Below are 20636 nucleotides of genomic sequence, written 5' to 3' on the forward strand. Positions count from 1 at the left end.
GTACACACTGATCAAAGAGTTAAAGCCCTCAAGCTTCAGTTCTGTATTTACAAGGATGTCTTTCTAGGTCGGGCTTGTTTCTACAGAACCATGCAGCCAAGTTGATGAAGCCCCCTGCTGAGTGGCAGCGTAGTGCTTTAATTAAAGAAACAGCACCTTGACGCTAAAACATGTTGGCTTTTAATGATAATAAACACTTTCCACTGATTATTTTCTCAGAGCTGTTGAATGCAGCACAGTAATGCTTACATTCAGTCAGCTGTGAAAACCTGCCAGCACTGTTGAGCAATCATTGATCTTGGGGCGTGCCCAGAACCAGGTGTGTGTTTGTTTTACTATCCTTGTGGGGACCAGAAGTCTTTACAAGGATAGTAAAACAAGGAAAAAGTGGGCACATTTCGCCAGTCCCCACAAGGAAAAACGCTATTTTAGGGTTAGAGAAAATCAGCCTGGTCTCATAGACTAGACGTAACATAGTACATTTAAATCCGGGACTCTCAAATTAGTACGATATGTAACGTTTGGTATGGTTACATAACCAGGATACTTATGGCAAAAAGGATGGTAGGTCTGGGTGGATGCGTGAACGTCAAGCAAACCAAAGGTTGCGTGTTTGAATCTCAGCACGGACAACTTTTAGCTAATTAGGAACTGCAACTACTTACTACCTTTTTAGCTATTTTGCAACTACTTAGCATGTTAGCTAGTCCGTTCCCTAACCTTAACCCTTTAACGTTAGCTAATCTAGGGGTTAAGGTTAGACACCTAGCTAATGTTACCGCTGGCCACCTAGCTAACATTAGCCACAGCTAATTGGAATTTGTAACATACATTGTATCATACGTTTTGTAAATTCGTAACTTATTGTACAAATTGTAATTTATAACATATCATACGAAATGGATGATGGACATCCACAAATGAATACATACCATAAGAAATGTAACATATCATACTAATTGGAGTGTCCTGGATTTACATTTACTATGTTATGTCTACCCCTGAGTGCAGGTTGGGAAAATTAGGATTTTTAATGGGAATCAATTGTTTGGTGCCGACAAGGATAGTAAAACCTACGTGAGTGCATGCCTAAAATAACTGTGTTGACTGTGTAGTCCTAAGTATATATCAACACTGGGTACCCCAAGGGAACTCCGAAGTAAATGTAACTGGGTGAAACGGAATGGGAATAGTTGCCTGGCTCCCATGTACTGTGTAGCCTAAGAATTGGTCTCTGTCCCTTCCAGTCTCTGAGGGCAGCAGTGTGTTGTACCCTCAGTAACACAGATTTCTATACTGAACCAACATAAATGCAACATGCAACAATTTCCTATTTTTTACTGAGTTAGTTCATATAAAGAAATCAGTCAATTGAAATAAATTATTAGGCCCTAATCTATGGATTTCACATGACTGGGCAGGGGTGCAGCCATGGGAGGGCATAGGTCCACCCACTTGGCAGCCGGGGCCACCCACTGGGGTGGGGCCACCCACTGGGAACCAGGCCAAGCCAACCAGAATGAGTTTTTCACCACAAAAGGGCTTTATTACAGACAGAAATACTCCTCAGTATTTGATCAGCTTCTTGATTTGCCACACCTGTCAGGTGGATGGATTATCTTGGCAAAGAACAAATGGTCACTAACAGGAATATAAACAAATCTGTGTGCAAAATTTGAGAGAAATAAGCTTTTTGTGCATATAGAAAATGTCTGGGAGGATTTATTTCAGGGGGGTACCGGTACAGAGTCAATGTGCGGGGGCACCGGTTAGTTAAGGTAATATGTACATGTAGGTAGAGTTATTAAAGTGATTATACATAGATGATAACAACAGAGAGTAGCATCGGTGTAAAAAGGGTGGGGGGGAATGCAAATAGTCTGGGTAGCCATTTGATTAGATGTTCGGGAGTCTTATGGCTTGGAGGTAGAAGCTATTTAGAAGCCTCTTGGACCTAGACTTGACGCTCCGGTACCGCTTGCTGTGCGGTAGCAGAGAGAACAGTCTATGACTAGGGTGGCTGGAGTCTTTGACAATTTTTAGGGCCTTCCTCTGACACTGCCTCGTATAGAGATCCTGGATGGCAGGAAGCTTGGCCCCAGTGATGTACTGGAACGTTTGCACTATCCTCTGTAGTACCTTGCGATCGGAGGCCAAGCAGTTTCCATACCAGGCAGTGATGCAACCTGTCAGGATGCTCTCGATGGTGCAGCTGTAGAACCTTTTGAGGATCTGAGGACCAATGCAAAATCTTTTCAGTCTCCTGAGGAGGAATAGGTTTTGTCGTGCCCTCTTCACGACTGTCTTGGTGTGCTTGGACCATGTTAGTTTGTTGGTGATGTGGACACCAAGGAACTTGAAGCTCTCAACCTGCTCCAATACAGTACTGTCGATGAGAACAGGGGCGTGCTCGGTCTTCTTTTTCCTGTAGTCCACAATCATCTCCTTTGTCTTGATCATGTTGAGGGAGAGGTTGTTGTCCTGGCACCACACGGCCAGGTCTCTGACCTCCTCCCTATAGGCTGTCTAGTCATTATCAGGCCTACCACTGTTGTGTCATCGGCAAACTTAATGATGGTGTTGGGAGTGATGATGTGAACAGGGAGCACAGGAGGGGATTGAGCACTCACCCCTGAGGGGCCTCTATGTTGAGGATCAACGTGGCGGATGTGTTGTTACCTACCCTTGCCACCTGGAGGCGGCCCGTCAGGAAGTCCAGGATCCAGTTGCAGAGGGAGGTGTTTAGTCCCAGGGTCCTTAGCTTATTGATGAGCTTTGAGGGCACCATGGTGTTGAATGTTGAGCTGTAGTCAATGAATAGCATTCTCACAAAGGTGTTACTTTTGTCCAGGTGGGAAAGGCAGTGTGGAGTGCAGTAGAGATGGCATCATCTGTGGATCTGTTGGGGCGGTATGCAAATTAGAGTGGGTCTAGTGTTTCTGGGCTAATGGTGTTGATGTGTGCCATGACCAGCCTTTCAAAGCACTTCATGGCTACAGATGTGAGTGCTATGGGTTGGTAATCATTTAGGCAGGTTACCTTAGTGTTCTTGGGCACAGGGACTATGGTGGTCTGCTTAAAACATGTTGGTATTACAGACTCGGACAGGGAGAGGTTGAAAATGTCAGTGAAGACACTTGCTAGTTGGTCAGCGCAGGCTCGCAGTACATGTCCTGGCAATCCGTCTGGCCCTGTGGCCTTGTGAATGTTGACCTGTTTAAAGGCCTTACTCACATCGGCTGTGGAGAGCGTGATCACACCATCTTCCGGAACAGCTGGTGCTCTCATGCATGTTTCAGTGTTATTTGCTTCGAAGCGAGCATAGAAGTAGTTTAGCTCGTCTGGTAGGCTCGTGTCACTGGGCAGCTCTCGGCTGTGCTTCCCTTTTTAGTCTGTAATGGTTTGCAAGCCCTGCCACATCCGACGAGCGTCAGAGCCGGTGTAGTACGATTCAATCTTAGTCCTGTATTGACGCTTTGCCTGTTTGATGGTTCCTCAGAGGGCACAGCAGGATTTCTTGTAAGTCCCGCTCCTTGAAAGTGGCAGCTCTAGCCGTTAGCTCAGTGCGGATGTTGCCTGTAATCCATGGCTTCTGGTTGAGGTATGTACGTACGGTCACTGTGCGCACAATGTTGTCGATGCACTTATTGATGAAGCAAATGACTGATGTGGTGTACTCCTCAATGCCATCGGAGGAGTCCCGGAACATATTCCAGTCTGTGCTTGCAAAACAGTCCTTTAGCTTAGCATCTGCGTTATCTGACCATTTTTTTAGTGATCGATTCACTGGTGCATCCTGCTTTAATTTTAGCTTGTAAGCAGGAATCAGGAGGATAGAATTATGGTCAGATTCGCCAAATGGAGGGCGAGGGAGAGCTTTGTATGTGTCTGTGTGTGGAGTAAAAGTGGTTCAGAGTTTTTTTCCCCCTCTGGTTGAACATTTAACATGCTGATAGAAATTTAGTAAAACGGATTTAAGTTTCCCTGCATTTAAGTCCCCGGCGACTAGGAGAGCCGCCTCTGGGTGAGCGTTTTCTTGTTTGCTTATGGCGGAATACATCTCATTCAATGTTGCCTCAGTCTGTGGGGGTATGTAAACAGCTACGGAAAATATAGATGAAAATTCTCTAGGTAGATAGTGTGGTCTACAGCTTATGAGATACTCTACCTCAGGCGAGCAATAGCTCAAGACATCCTTAGATATCGTGCACCAGCTGACTATGTATTAACAAAAATACATAGTCCGCCGCCCCTTCTCTTACCAGACGCAGCTGTTCTATGTCGTCGTTCAGCCACGACTCCGTGAAGCATAAGATATTACAGTAAAACGTTAGCCTTCTTCCCCGGTGCCATCTTATCAACCAGACGCCTTCCTGGGGTTCTTCACAGGTAAGACTGATAATAAATAGCTTCTGACACCAGAGCATTTTGATTTACGTCTGTAATTCAGGTCGCAATTGTAAATGAGAACGTGTTCTCAATTTGCCTACCTGGTTAAATAAAGGTTAAATAAAAATAAATAAATAAAATGAGCACCGATACGTTTTATCTGTAATTTTCTCTATCATTTCTCTTAATATGACAAGGTATGAAAAGGATTTGCCAGTAGATTGTCATGATGATGACTGCTAGTTTGCTAGCTAAGATTTTGAAAGTATAATGTCAACATGATTAGTTCAATCAAAGCTATGGTGGGTATGTGATTTGACGTAATTTTATCTGTGGGCGATGACCTTGAGCCTTCTTGGATGGGCACTTCTAATGTGACTCTATGGCAGCACCCAAGGGGCTTACATTTTTGAGCTCTACCCGTAGATTTTGCAGCGACGTAGTGTCCCCATGAGTGACAGAACACTGAGCCAATCAAGGCGCAACTAGAGAACGTTACCAATCCCCACGCTCTGTATTTTCCACTGGCTGCCCCACCACCACAGAAAGCACTGAGCTAGGCTGGAACACCTGCATTTTGGAGCTGCCTTACTCAAGAAAACAAAAAAGAGACCATGTTTGTATGCAGCTTTATTAACTCAATGATTTATTTTTTTTAATTGCAAACTGATGTGTGACACATTAATGGTAAAATAACATGCAAAACAGACAAAAAAATAAATACAGGTTTTATCTAAACAGGTGGGGATCAAAACAGGTGTGGCTCTGTCGCGAGACGTCACAAATTCATTGACCTTTAGTGTTCAACATGTATGGTCATGAAATTGGCATGTATCCTTCAGCTGTTATTAACCCTCTGACTCTCTCCCCCTCTCTTTTTGTTTTTCTGTCTTTTGCTCCCCGCACCCCTCTGTCTCCTACTCCCTCTCTTTCTGCCTGTCTACTCATTATCTCTCTCTCAATTTAAGGGCTTTATTGGTATGGTAAACATATGTTAGCATTGCCAAAGCAAGTGAACTAGATAATAAACAAAAGTGAAATAAACAATACAAATGAACAGTGAACATTACACTCACAATAGCTCCAAAATAAAAAAGAGATTACATCTGTCATATTATGTGCAAATAGTTAAAGTACAGAAGGGAAAATAAATAAACATGACTTGTGTTTACAATGGTGTTTGTTCTTCACTGGTTGCCCTTTCTTGTGGCAACAGGTCACAAATCTTGCTGCTGTGATTGCACACTATGGTATTGACACATGAGCTTTCTGATTCATGTCTGTAAATGAAAAGTGCTCTATAAATGTAAATTATTATTATTATGTTTGTCATCACTGCAAACTCTTTTTAGATGAACAGTCTGACACAGGCCAGGACATCATTAGTATAAGACAGCCAGTCTCTCCCAAAGGAGACTAACAAAGTCCCAAAGGAGACTAAAACAAATATGTTAAATCTTTCTCCCTTTGTCTTTTCACTCTTTGACTCCCCCTCCCTCCCTCCCCAGCCCAATGCCAGACAGAGATACAGTAGATAGTGTTCTGGGGAGAGGTAGAGAGTGTTGTTTGAGGACAGACACAGGATTCTCTATGTGTTGGCCATTATCCACGAGACCCAGCGTCTAGCCAACATCGCACCACTCTACCATCAGACCCACCAAGCTCATGGGCTATGACATACCAGAGGTGCACACACACACAGAGAGAGAGATCCAATTAAATTACTAATACATTATTTGTAATATGTCATTCTATGCATATAAACACACACACACACATACACACACACACACACACACACACACACGAGTACACACAAGGTGGAGATCTGGTCAACCTTTAGCATTCAACATGTATGGGTATGAATTTGGCATTTATCCTGTTATTAACCCTTCTCCCCTCTCTTTTTGCTCCGCGCCCCCCTCTGTCTCCTACTTCCTCTCTTCTTCCTGTCTCCCCCTTATCATTCTCTTTCTCTCCATCCCTCTGTCCTCCTTCACTCTCCCTTCTCTCTCGCTCTCTTTCTCTCCATCCCTCTGTCCTCCTTCACTCTCCCTTCTCTTTCTCTCTCTCTTCTCTCTCCCTTATCTCTCCTCACTCTCTCTCCCGTATCTCTCTCTCTATCACCAACCTCACTATGCTCTTCGAGAGCAGCCAATGGGAGCATCCCAATAACTTTAACCCTGCCCACTTCCTGAACGATAAGTTTGTGAAACCAGACGTCTTTCTGGCGTTCTCCGCATTTACGACTAATAATAAATAGCTTCTGACACCAGTTCTATCAATCACACCTGTGTGCAGTTGAATGAGAGGAGACGAGGGTAGACTATCGAGATGCAGCCTAAGGTTTGGTGTGCAACCTAACTAATGTTAGAGAGGCTATGGCCACGTTAGAATGTGAGTCAGGAATACTGTCATCTTTATTTCTAAAGAGAAACTGAGCTGCTCAGTTGGTCTACAGGTGTCCGAGGTTTGCTGTGTAAATTGTTTGTCACTGGCGTTTGGTTATGACTTTATATAACTGTTGTTAGTAATGTATACGTGACAAGTCAGGCATCAGCCACCGCTGGGCAAGAAGCTTGTTTTAATAAGCAAACAGTGAGAGACAAAGAGAACAGTAACAGTGAAATATGACGCAACTAGGCCAGTGAGGTTTTGTACTCTACTATACACTGTATTCAGCAATCAAAATGTAACTCATAATCTGGTGTGTGTGTGTGTGTGTCAGGTTCTCGTGTGTGTACCAGGGAGCTGCTGGCACGCATGGATCTCTTCCTCATCCTGGTCACTCTGCTGCGGTGATTCCACTTCCTGTAGCCAGAGGATGCTGGGAAGCCAGACTGCCCAAACCCAACAGAGTATTTGTCAGACTGAGAGGAAACCAGAGAGCCTGATGGAGCCAGTGTTACTCTAAAATATGTCCCCACATGATTATGGGGTAAATCATTGTGAGAGTTTTTGATTTATTTGACAGCTATTCCATCATGAGAGAAAACAGAAACGCTGCTCTTGCTAGTATAACTGTTCTTTATTAAGCTTTACGTATCGGCCTCAAAGCCTTCCATCATAAAATGTGTTAAGTTTATGTGTAAGTCATGTTTTTTCAAACAAATTGCATGTGATCCACCTCCATATATCATGTATCCTTATGTAAAGCTGCGTCCTTTCTCTGGTCTGTCCTGTTGTTTATTTCCATGTTGTCACAGCTGTGTGTGTTGGCAGGAATGCGTGCACCTTTGATATAGGCTTTTCAATGGGGCACTGTAATTCACTTGCATTTCATTTCCATAGGAACAAAATGCTGAGTCATTTAGGCAACCAATGTACCTGTAGATGCCGTAGCACTGCAGGGACTAGTGTAGTGGTGGAACTACTCTGTCATGGCCAATACAATCCACAAGAGGGCCACGGACACACACACACACACCAGTGGAGGCTGGTGGGAGGAACTAAAAAAGGACAGGCTCATTGTAATAGCTGGAATAAAAGGAACAGAGTCACACGTGGTTTCCACCTGTTTGATGTGTTTGATACCATTCCATTTATTCCATTCCACTGACACACACACACACACACACACACACACACACACACACACACACACACACACACACACACACACACACACACACACACACACACACACACACACACACATATAAATAAAACCCTTGGGCACACACAGTTAGATACACATGATTGGTTGATGACCATGTGTCAAGGAATCATCATTAGGTTACAGCAAAGCAATGATGATGATGAGGATGATCACCATCTTCACCACCACCATCCTCATCCTCCTCATCATAGTTAATTGTAGTAGAACAATAAATAGCACAAGTTTAAGCAACATCAAAATAAAAAATAACAAAAAATCCAGGGGTAGGCTATAAATTCACAAGACGCTACAAGGCATCTTCACTATTATCCCCGCTGTCACAGGGATCACCTCCACTCCTCACAGAAGAACCCTTCATCCCCTGTGTAGGAGGGGTTTCTCTCCAGTGGGTAGCCCGCCTATGTCGTGTGGACTTCCCTCTGTCTCCATTATTTTCCACTCCCAAGTAACGCATCTCTCCCTCTCTCTCTCTCACCACTGTTCCTCCGTTCAGCGCTCGACTGAGCGTGCGGGGGCAGAGTGCAGGGCTCGCAGCTTTAAATGAATAGGTCGCGTGCCAGTGAAGAGAGAGTGTGTGTGTGGATCAGGGTGGAAGGAGCACATCTATAGAAGCACATAGCCAGGAGAACGCTTTTTTATATATATATTTCTCTCTCCACTCTCTTTTTATCTCATAGGCTACCACATCTCCAATCTCTCTGCCAGAGCAAGAAAAACACAAACTCTTCTGTTGGAGAAGTGTCAGGTATGAGATGAAATAATATTTTAACTGTTTGTGTTTGGTTGATTGAAAAAATGATGCCGGTAGATCAGAAGGAAGGACTCGACTAGAATTACTTAACCAATATGGATTGCATGACTCGATTATTCAGCATGTAAATAATCACCATGTGCTATTTCTGAGAAAATGTGAAATCTTACACCGAATTTTTGGTGAACCAGTGAAGCATAAACAATGACTTCTATTAATTCTGTTCATACTCCCTTTCCACTGTCATCACTACAGAACATAATTTATTACATTGAGCTGTCGTGACAGCAGAGGTTGATGTCTGTAACCTCAGCCTCAAAGCTCATGTGGGAATATTAGTTATTTCATCTCTCCTGGGAATACAGGGAGCAGAACAGGGTTCTCATGGGGACAATATACGAAGCACAGCTTTCCCTGCTGAGATATCTTCAGGACATATTCTCCCCCTTCTCTTCACTGTAGACTCACAGGTTAACTGTGCTGTGATGTTAGTCTGAACCTGACTGGTGTTACATTATATTCATCTTCTATTGATGAGGCTAAGGAGAATAGTTCTCTAGAGTAAGATACTAAATAAATGTTTCCCTATTTAGTTCCTTATTCTTACTGTTTGGCATCTACAGCTGACTGTTATTCTATTTAGCAATGCTATTGTGTTATGTATTGCTTTCCTATTACTTTTCATTGCTTTATTTATACAGGTTTTTAGCGACTTATTTGCATTTGCGATCTGTCAAGCTGCAGTGAGATAAAAGGCAAGACCATGACAAGATAAAAGGCAAGACCATGACAAGACAGCTATAGCAGAAACAGACTGGGAGTCAGGACGGACAGACGGACACACGGACGGACGGACAGTGTGGAGTCTCTCCCCAACACACGGACGGACAGTGTGGAGTCTCTCCCCAACACACGGACAGACGGACGGACGGACAGTGTGGAGTCTCTCCCCAACACACGGACGGACAGTGTGGAGTCTCTCCCCAACACACGGACGGACAGACAGACTAGCCAGTCTGTAAATTGGGTGACGGAGCCTTCAGTTAACTATAACACATAGTTGCAGCAGAGAAAGTTCCAGATACAGAACAGTGTGAGAGCGAGGAGAACCAGAAAATACATTTTTTCCTGTGTGTAGAGGTCAGTGGTAAGGTTATGATTCCCTCCACAACATGGCTGCAGTATATTGATCAGCTCTTATTTTTTACTTTTGCTGCTGAGCAAAGAGCTGGTCTGGGCAGATGTGTATGTAATCTCATGTGAAATGAGTTAGAGATATGTTACCTGCACTATGAAAATCTCAACCAGACATACAGCAAATGCACAGTATTTTCTCCCCTGGGGTAATCTACTAGAACATCAAGTTCCAGGGCAACAGAATGCCTGCAATATAGCGCTCCTGTAACATTGTGTTCCTGTATTGGCACTGCTGCAGTCTGCAATATAGCGCTCCTGTAACATTGAGTTCCTGTATTGGCACTGCTGCAGTCTGCAGTATAGCGCTCCTGTAACATTGTGTTCCTGTATTGGCACTGCTGCAGTCTGCAATATAGCGCTCCTGTAACATTGTGTTCCTGTATTGGCACTGCTGCAGTCTGCAGTATAGCGCTCCTGGAACATTGTGTTCCATTACATTTTTACATTTACATTTAAGACATTTAGCAGACGCTCTTATCCAGAGCGACTTACAAATTGGTGCATTCACCTTATGACATCCAGTGGAACAGCCACTTTACAACAGTGCATCTAAATCTTTTAAGGGGGGGGGGGGGGGGGTCAGAAGGATTACTTTATCCTATCCTAGGTATTCCTTAAAGAGGTGGGGTTTCAGGTGTCTCCGGAAGGTGGTGATTGACTCCGCTGTCCTGGCGTCGTGAGGGAGTTTGTTCCACCATTGGGGGGCCAGAGCAGCGAACAGTTTTGACTGGGCTGAGCGGGAACTGTACTTCCTCAGTGGTAGGGAGGCGAGCAGGCCAGAGGTGGATGAATGCAGTGCCCTTGTTTGGGTGTAGGGCCTGATCAGAGCCTGGAGGTACTGAGGTGCCGTTCCCCTCACAGCTCCGTAGGCAAGCACCATGGTCTTGTAGCGGATGCGAGCTTCAACTGGAAGCCAGTGGAGAGAGCGGAGGAGCGGGGTGACGTGAGAGAACTTGGGAAGGTTGAACACCAGACGGGCTGCGGCGTTCTGGATGAGTTGTAGGGGTTTAATGGCACAGGCAGGGAGCCCAGCCAACAGCGAGTTGCAGTAATCCAGACGGGAGATGACAAGTGCCTGGATTAGGACCTGCGCCGCTTCCTGTGTGAGGCAGGGTCGTACTCTGCGGATGTTGTAGAGCATGAACCTACAGGAACGGGCCACCGCCTTGATGTTAGTTGAGAACGACAGGGTGTTGTCCAGGATCACGCCAAGGTTCTTAGCGCTCTGGGAGGAGGACACAATGGAGTTGTCAACCGTGATGGCGAGATCATGGAACGGGCAGTCCTTCCCCGGGAGGAAGAGCAGCTCCGTCTTGCCGAGGTTCAGCTTGAGGTGGTGATCCGTCATCCACACTGATATGTCTGCCAGACATGCAGAGATGCGATTCGCCACCTGGTCATCAGAAGGGGGAAAGGAGAAGATTAATTGTGTGTCGTCTGCATAGCAATGATAGGAGAGACCATGTGAGGTTATGACAGAGCCAAGTGACTTGGTGTATAGTGAGAATAGGAGAGGGCCTAGAACAGAGCCCTGGGGGACACCAGTGGTGAGAGGGCGTGGTGAGGAGACAGATTCTCGCCACGCCACCTGGTAGGAGCGACCTGTCAGGTAGGACGCAATCCAAGCGTGGGCCGCGCCGGAGATGCCCAACTCGGAGAGGGTGGAGAGGAGGATCTGATGGTTCACAGTGTCGAAGGCAGCCGATAGGTCTAGAAGGATGAGAGCAGAGGGGAGAGAGTTAGCTTTAGCAGTGCGGAGCGCCTCCGTGATACAGAGAAGAGCAGTCTCAGTTGAATGACTAGTCTTGAAACCTGACTGATTTGGATCAAGAAGGTCATTCTGAGAGAGATAGCAGGAGAGCTGGCCAAGGACGGCACGTTCAGGAGTTTTGGAGAGAAAAGAAAGAAGGGATACTGGTCTGTAGTTGTTGACATCGGAGGGATCGAGTGTAGGTTTTTTCAGAAGGGGTGCAACTCTCGCTCTCTTGAAGACGGAAGGGACGTAGCCAGCGGTCAGGGATGAGTTGATGAGCGAGGTGAGGTAAGGGAGAAGGTCTCCGGAAATGGTCTGGAGAAGAGAGGAGGGGATAGGGTCAAGCGGGCAGGTTGTTGGGCGGCCGGCCGTCACAAGACGCGAGATTTCATCTGGAGAGAGAGGGGAGAAAGAGGTCAGAGCACAGGGTAGGGCAGTGTGAGCAGAACCAGTGATGTCGTTTGACTTAGCAAACGAGGATCGGATGTCGTCGACCTTCTTTTCAAAATGGTTGACGAAGTCATCTGCAGAGAGGGAGGAGGGGGGGGAGGGGGAGGAGGATTCAGGAGGGAGGAGAAGGTGGCAAAGAGCTTCCTAGGGTTAGAGGCAGATGCTTGGAATTTAGAGTGGTAGAAAGTGGCTTTAGCAGCAGAGACAGAAGAGGAAAATGTAGAGAGGAGGGAGTGAAAGGATGCCAGGTCCGCAGGGAGGCAAGTTTTCCTCCATTTCCGCTCGGCTGCCCGGAGCCCTGTTCTGTGAGCTCGCAATGAGTCGTCGAGCCACGGAGCGGGAGGGGAGGACCGAGCCGGCCTGGAGGATAGGGGACATAGAGAGTCAAAGGATGCAGAAAGGGAGGAGAGGAGGGTTGAGGAGGCAGAATCAGGAGATAGGTTGGAGAAGGTTTGAGCAGAGGGGAGAGATGATAGGATGGAAGAGGAGAGAGTAGCGGGGGAGAGAGAGCGAAGGTTGGGACGGCGCGATACCATCCGAGTAGGGGCAGTGTGGGAAGTTTTGGATGAGAGCGAGAGGGAAAAGGATACAAGGTAGTGGTCGGAGACTTGGAGGGGAGTTGCAATGTGGTTAGTGGAAGAACAGCATCTAGTAAAGATGAGGTCAAGCGTATTGCCTGCCTTGTGAGTAGGGGGGGAAGGTGAGAGGGTGAGGTCAAAAGAGGAGAGGAGTGGAAAGAAGGAGGCAGAGAGGAATGAGTCAAAGGTAGACGTGGGGAGGTTAAAGTCGCCCAGAACTGTGAGAGGTGAGCCGTCCTCAGGAAAGGAGCTTATCAAGGCATCAAGCTCATTGATGAACTCTCCGAGGGAACCTGGAGGGCGATAAATGATAAGGATGTTAAGCTTGAAAGGGCTGGTAACTGTGACAGCATGGAATTCAAAGGAGGCGATAGACAGATGGGTAAGGGGAGAAAGAGAGAATGACCACTTGGGAGAGATGAGGATCCCGGTGCCACCACCCCGCTGACCAGCTGCTCTCGGGGTGTGCGAGAACACGTGGGCGGACGAAGAGAGAGCAGTAGGAGTAGCAGTGTTATCTGTGGTGATCCATGTTTCCGTCAGTGCCAAGAAGTCGAGGGACTGGAGGGAGGCATAGGCTGAGATGAACTCTGCCTTGTTGGCCGCAGATCGGCAGTTCCAGAGGCTACCGGAGACCTGGAACTCCACGTGGGTCGTGCGCGCTGGGACCACCAGATTAGGGTGGCCGCGGCCACGCGGTGTGAAGCGTTTGTATGGTCTGTGCAGAGAGGAGAGAACAGGGATAGACAGACACATAGTTGACAGGCTACAGGAGAGGCTACGCTAATGCAAAGGAGATTGGAATGACAAGTGGACTACACGTCTCGAATGTTCAGAAAGTTAAGCTTACGTAGCAAGAATCTTATTGACTAAGATGATTAAAATGATACAGTACTGCTGAAGTAGGCTAGTTGGCAGTGGCTGCGTTGTTGACACTATACTAATCAAGTCGTTCCGTTGAGTGTAATAGTTTCTACAGTGCTGCTACAGTGCTGCTATTCGGTGGCTAGCTGGCTAGCTAGCAGTGTTGATTACGTTACGTTGCGTTAAAAGAACGACAATAGCTGGCTAGCTAACCTAGAAAATCGCTCTAGACTACACAATTATCTTTGATACAAAGACGGCTATGTAGCTATGTAGCTAGCTACGATCAAACAAATCAAACCGTTGTACTGTAATGAAATGAAATGAAAATGTGATACTACCTGTGGAGCGAAGCGGAATGCGACCGGGTTGTTGAGTGCGGAAGTTCTATTCGGTAGACGTTGGCTAGCTGTTGGCTAGCTGTTGGCTAGCTGTTGGCTAGCTAGCAGTGTTTCCTACGTTGAGGACGACAAATAGCTGGCTAGCTAACCTCGGTAAATTAAGATAATCACTCTAAAACTACACACTCTGAACTACCCAATTATCTTGGATACGAAGACAGCAAAGACAACTATGTAGCTAGCTAACACTACACTAACACTAATCAAGTCGTTCAGGAGTGTAATAGTTTCTACAGTGCTGCTATTCGGTAGACGGTGGACGTTTGCTAGCTGGCTAGCTGGCTAGCTGCTGGGCAGATAGCAGTGTAGACTGCGTTAGGACGACGAAATACGATAATTACGCAATTATCTTTGATACAAAGACGGCTATGTAGCTAGCTAAGAAGAAGTTGCTAAGATTAGACAAATCAAACCGTTGTACTATAATGAAATGTAATGAAATGTAATGAAAAGTTATACTACTATTCGGTAGACGGTGGACGTTTGCTAGCTGGCTAGCTGGCTAGCTGCTGGGCAGATAGCAGTGTGGACTACGATAGGACAACGAAATACGATAATTACGCAATTATCTTTGATACAAAGACGGCTATGTAGCTAGCTAAGAAGAAATTGCTAAGGTTAGACAAATCAAACCGTTGTACTATAATGAAATGTAATGAAATGTAATGAAAAGTTATACTACCTGCGGAGCGAATGCGAATGCGACCGCTCGCTCCAAACCGGATTCCTGTATTGGCACTGTTTCAGCCTGCAGTATAGCGCTCCTGGAACATTGTGTTCCTGTATTGGCACTGTTTCAGCCTGCAGTATAGCGCTCCTGGAACATTGTGTTCCTGTATTGGCACTGTTTCAGCCTGCAGTATAGTGCTCCTGGAACATTGTGTTCCTGTATTGGCACTGTTTCAGCCTGCAGTATAGCGCTCCTGGAACATTGTGTTCCTGTATTGGCACTGTTTCAGCCTGCAGTATAGCGCTCCTGGAACATTGTGTTCCTGTATTGGCACTGTTTCAGCCTGCAGTATAGCGCTCCTGGAACATTGTGTTCCTGTATTGGCACTGTTTCAGCCTGCAGTATAGCGCTCCTGGAACATTGTGTTCCTGTATTGGCACTGTTTCAGCCTGCAATATAGCGCTCCTGGAGAAGCAGTAAATGTGGCCCATTACTATGCAGTAAAACAACCAAGAGAAGGTTTGAAATAATTCCACAACAGGAAAATAATAAGACAGTGCTGCTGGACTTAATTGCAATCTGCTGTGGACATGTATCACTCTAGAAAGTAATTAGGTTACTACTACTACTGCAACTTTTATTTTACCTTTATTTATCTAGGCAAGTCAGTTAAGAACAAATTCTTATTTTCAATGACAGAAAACTAATACAAAATAGAACCTGGTTGTATTCCCCACAATAAAACAGTTTATTTTTTAAACATATGAAAAAAAAATATTTTTATAATTATATATATTTCAGCAGCTTGGAGCTACATGCCAAAACACCGAACATGGAGAGGGAATAGACAACACTCCAAATGGTTCCTCTTTTAAATTAAATTAACATTCCAACAGTTTTCCCTCCAATCAGTGAATGGGAAATAGGTCAAGTTGTGTTTGTGATTTTAGAGTGTGGGTCAGAACATTCTCCTGGTGAAATTTTTGTCATTGTTTGTCATTGTTTCACCAGGCCAGTCAAGTTCTTCCACACTGATCTCAACAGACCATTTCCGTATGGACCTCGCTTTGTGCACGGGGGCATTATCATGCTGAAACAGGAAAGGGCCTTCCCCAAACTGTTGCCAGAAAGTCGGAAGCACAGAATTGTCTAGAAAGTTATTGTATGCTGTAGCATTAAGATTTCCCTTTTTTGGAACTATGGGGCCTAGCCCGAAACATAAAAAACAGCCCCAGACCATTATTCCTCCTCCACCAAACTTTACAGTTGGCACTATGCATTCGGGCAGGTAGTGTTCTCCTGGCATCTGCCAATCCCAGATTCGTTTAGTGTCCCGCTCCTTGAAAGTTGCAGCCCTAGCCTTTAGCTCAGTGTGGACGTTACCTGTAATCTATGGCTTCTGGTTGGGATATGTACATATAGTCACTATAGGGATGACGTCTTCGATGCACTTATTAATGAAGCCGGTGACTGATGTGGTAAACTCCTCAATTCCATCAGATGAATCCCGGAACATATTCCAGTCTGTGCTAGCAAAACAGTCCTGTAGCGTAGCTGTAACGAGTATTACCGAAGGTGGCCTCCCTTCCTTTTCGAGTGGCGCTCGGCGGTTGTCGTCGCCGGTCTACTAGCTGCCACCGATCCCTTTTTCCTTTTCGTTTGGTTTTGACTAATTGATTTCACCTGTTTATTGTTTGGTTGTTAGGGTGGTGCTATTTAAGTTCGTTTAGCCCGTTTCTGTTTGTGCGGGCTTGTCTTTCTGTTTTGTATGAGGTTGTTCATTTATGTTGGGGTTTTCCACAGTCTGGATTTGTTTTCCAGTGTGTACTTTATTCAAGTCGGATTTTTACGCCAAATGTTTTTGACGTTACCAGTTGTTCATCTGGTTGGACATTAAAGAGTGGTTTTCCCCATTACCTTTGCTCTCTGCGCCTGACTCCTTACAATTGTCCTCATTGAGCGTAACAGTAGCATCCGCTTCATCGGACCACTTCCGTATTGGGCTGGTACTGGTACTTCCTGTTTGAGATTTTTCTTGTAAGCAGGAATCAGGAGGATAGAGTTATGGCTAGATTTGCCAAAGAGGGAGAGCTTTGTACACGTTTCTGTGTGTGGTGTAAAGGTGATCGAGAGTTTTGTATGTGTTCTTGTGTGTGGTGTAAAGGTGATCTAGAGTTTTGTATGTGTCTCTGTGTGTGGTGTAAAGGTGATCTAGAGTTTTGTATGTGTCTCTGTGTGTGGTGTAAAGGTGATCTAGAGTTTTGTATGTGTCTCTGTGTGTGGTGTAAAGGTGATCTAGAGTTTTATATGTGTTTCTGTGTGTGGTGTAAAGGTGATCTAGAGTTTTGTATGTGTTTCTGTGTGTGGTGTAAAGGTGATCTAGAGTTTTATATGTGTCTCTGTGTGTGGTGTAAAGGTGATCTAGAGTTTTATATGTGTCTCTGTGTGTGGTGTAAAGGTGATCTAGAGTTTTGTATGTGTCTCTGTGTGTGGTGTAAAGGTGATCTAGAGTTTTATATGTGTCTCTGTGTGTGGTGTAAAGGTGATCTAGAGTTTTGTATGTGTCTCTGTGTGTGGTGTAAAGGTGATCTAGAGTTTTGTATGTGTTGCTGTGTGTGGTGTAAAGGTGATCTAGAGTTTTATATGTGTCTCTGTGTGTGGTGTAAAGGTGATCTAGAGTTTTATATGTGTCTCTGTGTGGTGTAAAGGTGATCTAGAGTTTTGTATGTGTCTCTGTGTGTGGAGTAAAGGTGATCTAGAGTTTTGTATGTGTTGCTGTGTGTGGTGTAAAGGTGATCTAGAGTTTTGTATGTGTTGCTGTGTGTGGTGTAAAGGTGATCTAGAGTTTTGTATGTGTCTCTGTGTGTGGAGTAAAGGTGATCTAGAGTTTTTTCGCCTCTAGTTGCACGGGTGACATGCTGGTAGAAATGAGATCAAATGTAATTCAGTCACCGGCCACTATAATTCTACTACTACCTACTACCTACTACTACTACTACTGCTGATACTACTACTGCTGATACTACTACTACTACTACTACTACTGCTGATACTACTACTACTACTACTACTACTACTACTACTACTACTACTACTACTACTACTACTACTGCTGATACTACTTCTACTGATACTACCTCTACTACTGCTGCTACTGCTACATCTAATACTAGTACTGCTGCTGCTATTACTAATAATACTGCTACTACTAATATTACTACTAATACTACTAATACTGATACTACTACTACTACTACTACTGTAGACTCTCATTCTACCATCATAACTACTCGCACTTCTGTATTGTCATACCTCCTTATAGGCTATAGCAGCTTTGCCCCCTTATCTTCTCCATCTCAGCAGAATACAGTGGAGTGTGAAAGCTGTAGCTGTATGCTGTAGGTTATAACTACACACACACACACACACACACACACACACACACACACACACACACACACACACACACACACCTATGTAGAAGAGAATGCCAAAGGATGAACTGCTGCCATTGCTCATTCAGACCTTAACAGACAGAAATGGTCTCCATGATGACAAGTGGAGGTCAGGGTTGGTGTCAACTCAATTCCAACCAAATCCATTTAACCAATCATCTCAACTTTAATGAATTGGACAGTTTCCCATTGCTTTCAATTAGGATTTTCCACCTCAGTTCATCCAGGATATTTGAATGCCTTTTTCGTCAATTTGACACAGTTGGAACCTAAAGTAATTTACTTCCTGTCTCAGCGAGATCATCCACTACTCCCCTGGCTGCTCTCTCTGATGACGGGCTTTGAAAAACAGATGCGCTCCGGCACAACAAAGTGTTGTATAGCAACATAAAGAACGGGTAACACTTTATTTGCATAATCCATCTGGAGATGCTCTACAGACTATCATTTCAACTATCTACTAACCCTAACGCTAACCTTAACCCTTATCCTAACCCTAAACTTAACCCTAGCCCTAATCCTAACCTTAACCCTTACCCTTAATCTATATGTTACCTTATCTCTAACCGTAACCTTAGCAAGCAGTTGCTTATCAACAGATAGTTTGTTGATAGTATGACCATCTTTAGAGCATCTATAGATGGACTATCCGGACTATGCAAATCAAGTGTGACCAAAGAAAGCTTATGGGCGGAACATCTTTGACAAATAATTCCTGTATTGAACACCCCATGTCTTACAGAGATATACCCTGCTGGTTCTGAGAACTACCCTTCAAGGTTGACCAACTCCCCTCCTGAAGAGCTACTTGGTATGCAGGAATGTGCAGGACTTTTGCTCCCATGAATATGGTTTGACCACCTCTAAATACACTAAGCAAAATACAATTTTGCCTGTTGGAATGCAGCCACTGAGTTGAGTGGCAGTTTGGAGATAAGGGGAACAGGTGGAAGAATGAAGATGAGAGGAAGAGAGGGATGAGTGGAGATGTGTGAAGGAGGGCGAAGGTGAAGGAGTGAAGACAGGGAAATTAACACCTTCTGTCTTGTCTGAAGATGTGTCCCTGGAGAGGTAGTGGACACCCACTCCTGACCTTCCTCCTCTCCTTTGTCTGACCACCTCCTCAGGTCATACTACCTGTGATTGCAGAAGGGCTGTCTGTCTGAGAGAGGCAGAGGGGGTGGGAGAAAGAGAGAGAGGGGAGAGAGAAAAAGAGAGAGAGTGAAGCAAGAGGGGAGAGAGGGGAGAGAGGGGAGAGAGGGGAGAAAGAGTGGTAGAGAGAGAGAGAGAGAGAGAGAGAAAGAAAAAGAGAGAGATAGAGAGAGAGAGATGGAGAGAGAGAGAGCATTCATTAGGCACTAAGGCCTATGTTGCTGTTGTGGCGTACTAACTGCTGCCCCTGGTGTATCACACACCCATACTATCTCACTCTCTCAGCATATGAGTACTGTAGCCTTCCCTCTGCTAATGAAGAGGGCTGTGAACTCCCTTGGCCCCCAATCCCACCCCCAAACCACGCACACACACATACTCATACATGGATGGTCAGACACATGGATGGTCAGACAGGCACGAGCGCAGAGAGAGAGAGAGAAGGAGAGAGAGAGGGAGAGAGGGAGAGAGGGAGAGAAAGAGACAGAGTGAGCGAGAGATGCACACTCACATGTACACAGTATGTGTTCTCTCCCTCCCCCATGTACAACCCTCTGATGTCAATGCGTAGTACCAGGATCTAAAAGCCGTTTGTCTATTCCTATAAACATGTTTGTTAGCTGTCTTCTCCTTTAGTGCACTGAAGTAGGTGTGTGTGTGTGTGTCTGTGTGTGTCTGTGTGTGTGTGTGTGTGTGTGTGTGTGTGTGTGTGTGTGTGTGTGTGTGTGTGTGTGTGTGTGTGTGTGTGTGTGTGTGTGTGTGTGTGTGTGTGTGTGTCATCCCTGCGTCATCGTCCTGTGTTTCAAACTCCATTCCATGTCATAATTTAGAGAATGTATGATTTCATGCATAAACAGCTGCAGTTATTCATAATTTTCTACATCATTTGAGGTGAGACTGTTGTTCTATCAAGCTCCAGTCACCAACTGAGTAAGATGTTTCTTCACAGCACTGCCACATAAGAGTTTTAGCTTGTGTGTGTGTCTGTGCTTGTGCTTTTTGCAGACTTAATACTTAGTGTTAATCTGTGTTTGCATATACGTGTGTGTGTGTGTGTAACCACAGAGAGTCATCAACAGGGATAGAAGGAGGTGATGTGGAGAGCTCTAAGATTTATAATCTGCTTCCACTGAGAGAGTGAAGAGGAGGAGAGGAGAGGAGATAAGGAGAGGAAAGAGGGCGGAGATAGAAGGATGGAGAGAAATGGAATCCTAAGGGAATGGAATTCTCTAGAATGTTCTGTGTTCCAGAAATGACTCCTACCTGTCCAGGATATAATACCACAAGCAGAGAATCCAGGACAAGCGGTGTGGCAAGTAAGGTTCCCAAGGGGGCAAAAAGAAAAACAAAGCTAAAG

General features: G+C 45.2%; 1 protein-coding gene across 4 annotated transcripts in view; it reads left to right on the forward strand.

The window, feature by feature from the left end:
* Positions 1-44: 44 nt before the first annotated feature.
* LOC129813453 (rabphilin-3A-like) overlaps positions 45-20636 on the forward strand; it is a 54621-nt gene continuing 34029 nt past the window's right edge. The window contains exons 1-3 of one of the 4 annotated variants that reach the window (XM_055865787.1): positions 45-7337; positions 8686-8753; positions 9461-9899. Coding sequence is in view for 1 of the 4 variants with exons in the window: in XM_055865783.1 (XP_055721758.1) it covers positions 7307-7327; positions 8686-8753 (89 nt within the window). In the remaining 3 variants the exon portion in view is untranslated. Of the gene's footprint in view, positions 7338-8444; positions 8754-9460; positions 9900-20636 lie in introns of those variants that run through there. The other 3 variants (XM_055865788.1, XM_055865783.1, XM_055865785.1) reach the window with 3 other exon arrangements.

This window comes from Salvelinus fontinalis, chromosome 2 (assembly GCF_029448725.1).
Source record: "Salvelinus fontinalis isolate EN_2023a chromosome 2, ASM2944872v1, whole genome shotgun sequence".
Classification (NCBI taxonomy): domain Eukaryota; kingdom Metazoa; phylum Chordata; class Actinopteri; order Salmoniformes; family Salmonidae; genus Salvelinus; species Salvelinus fontinalis.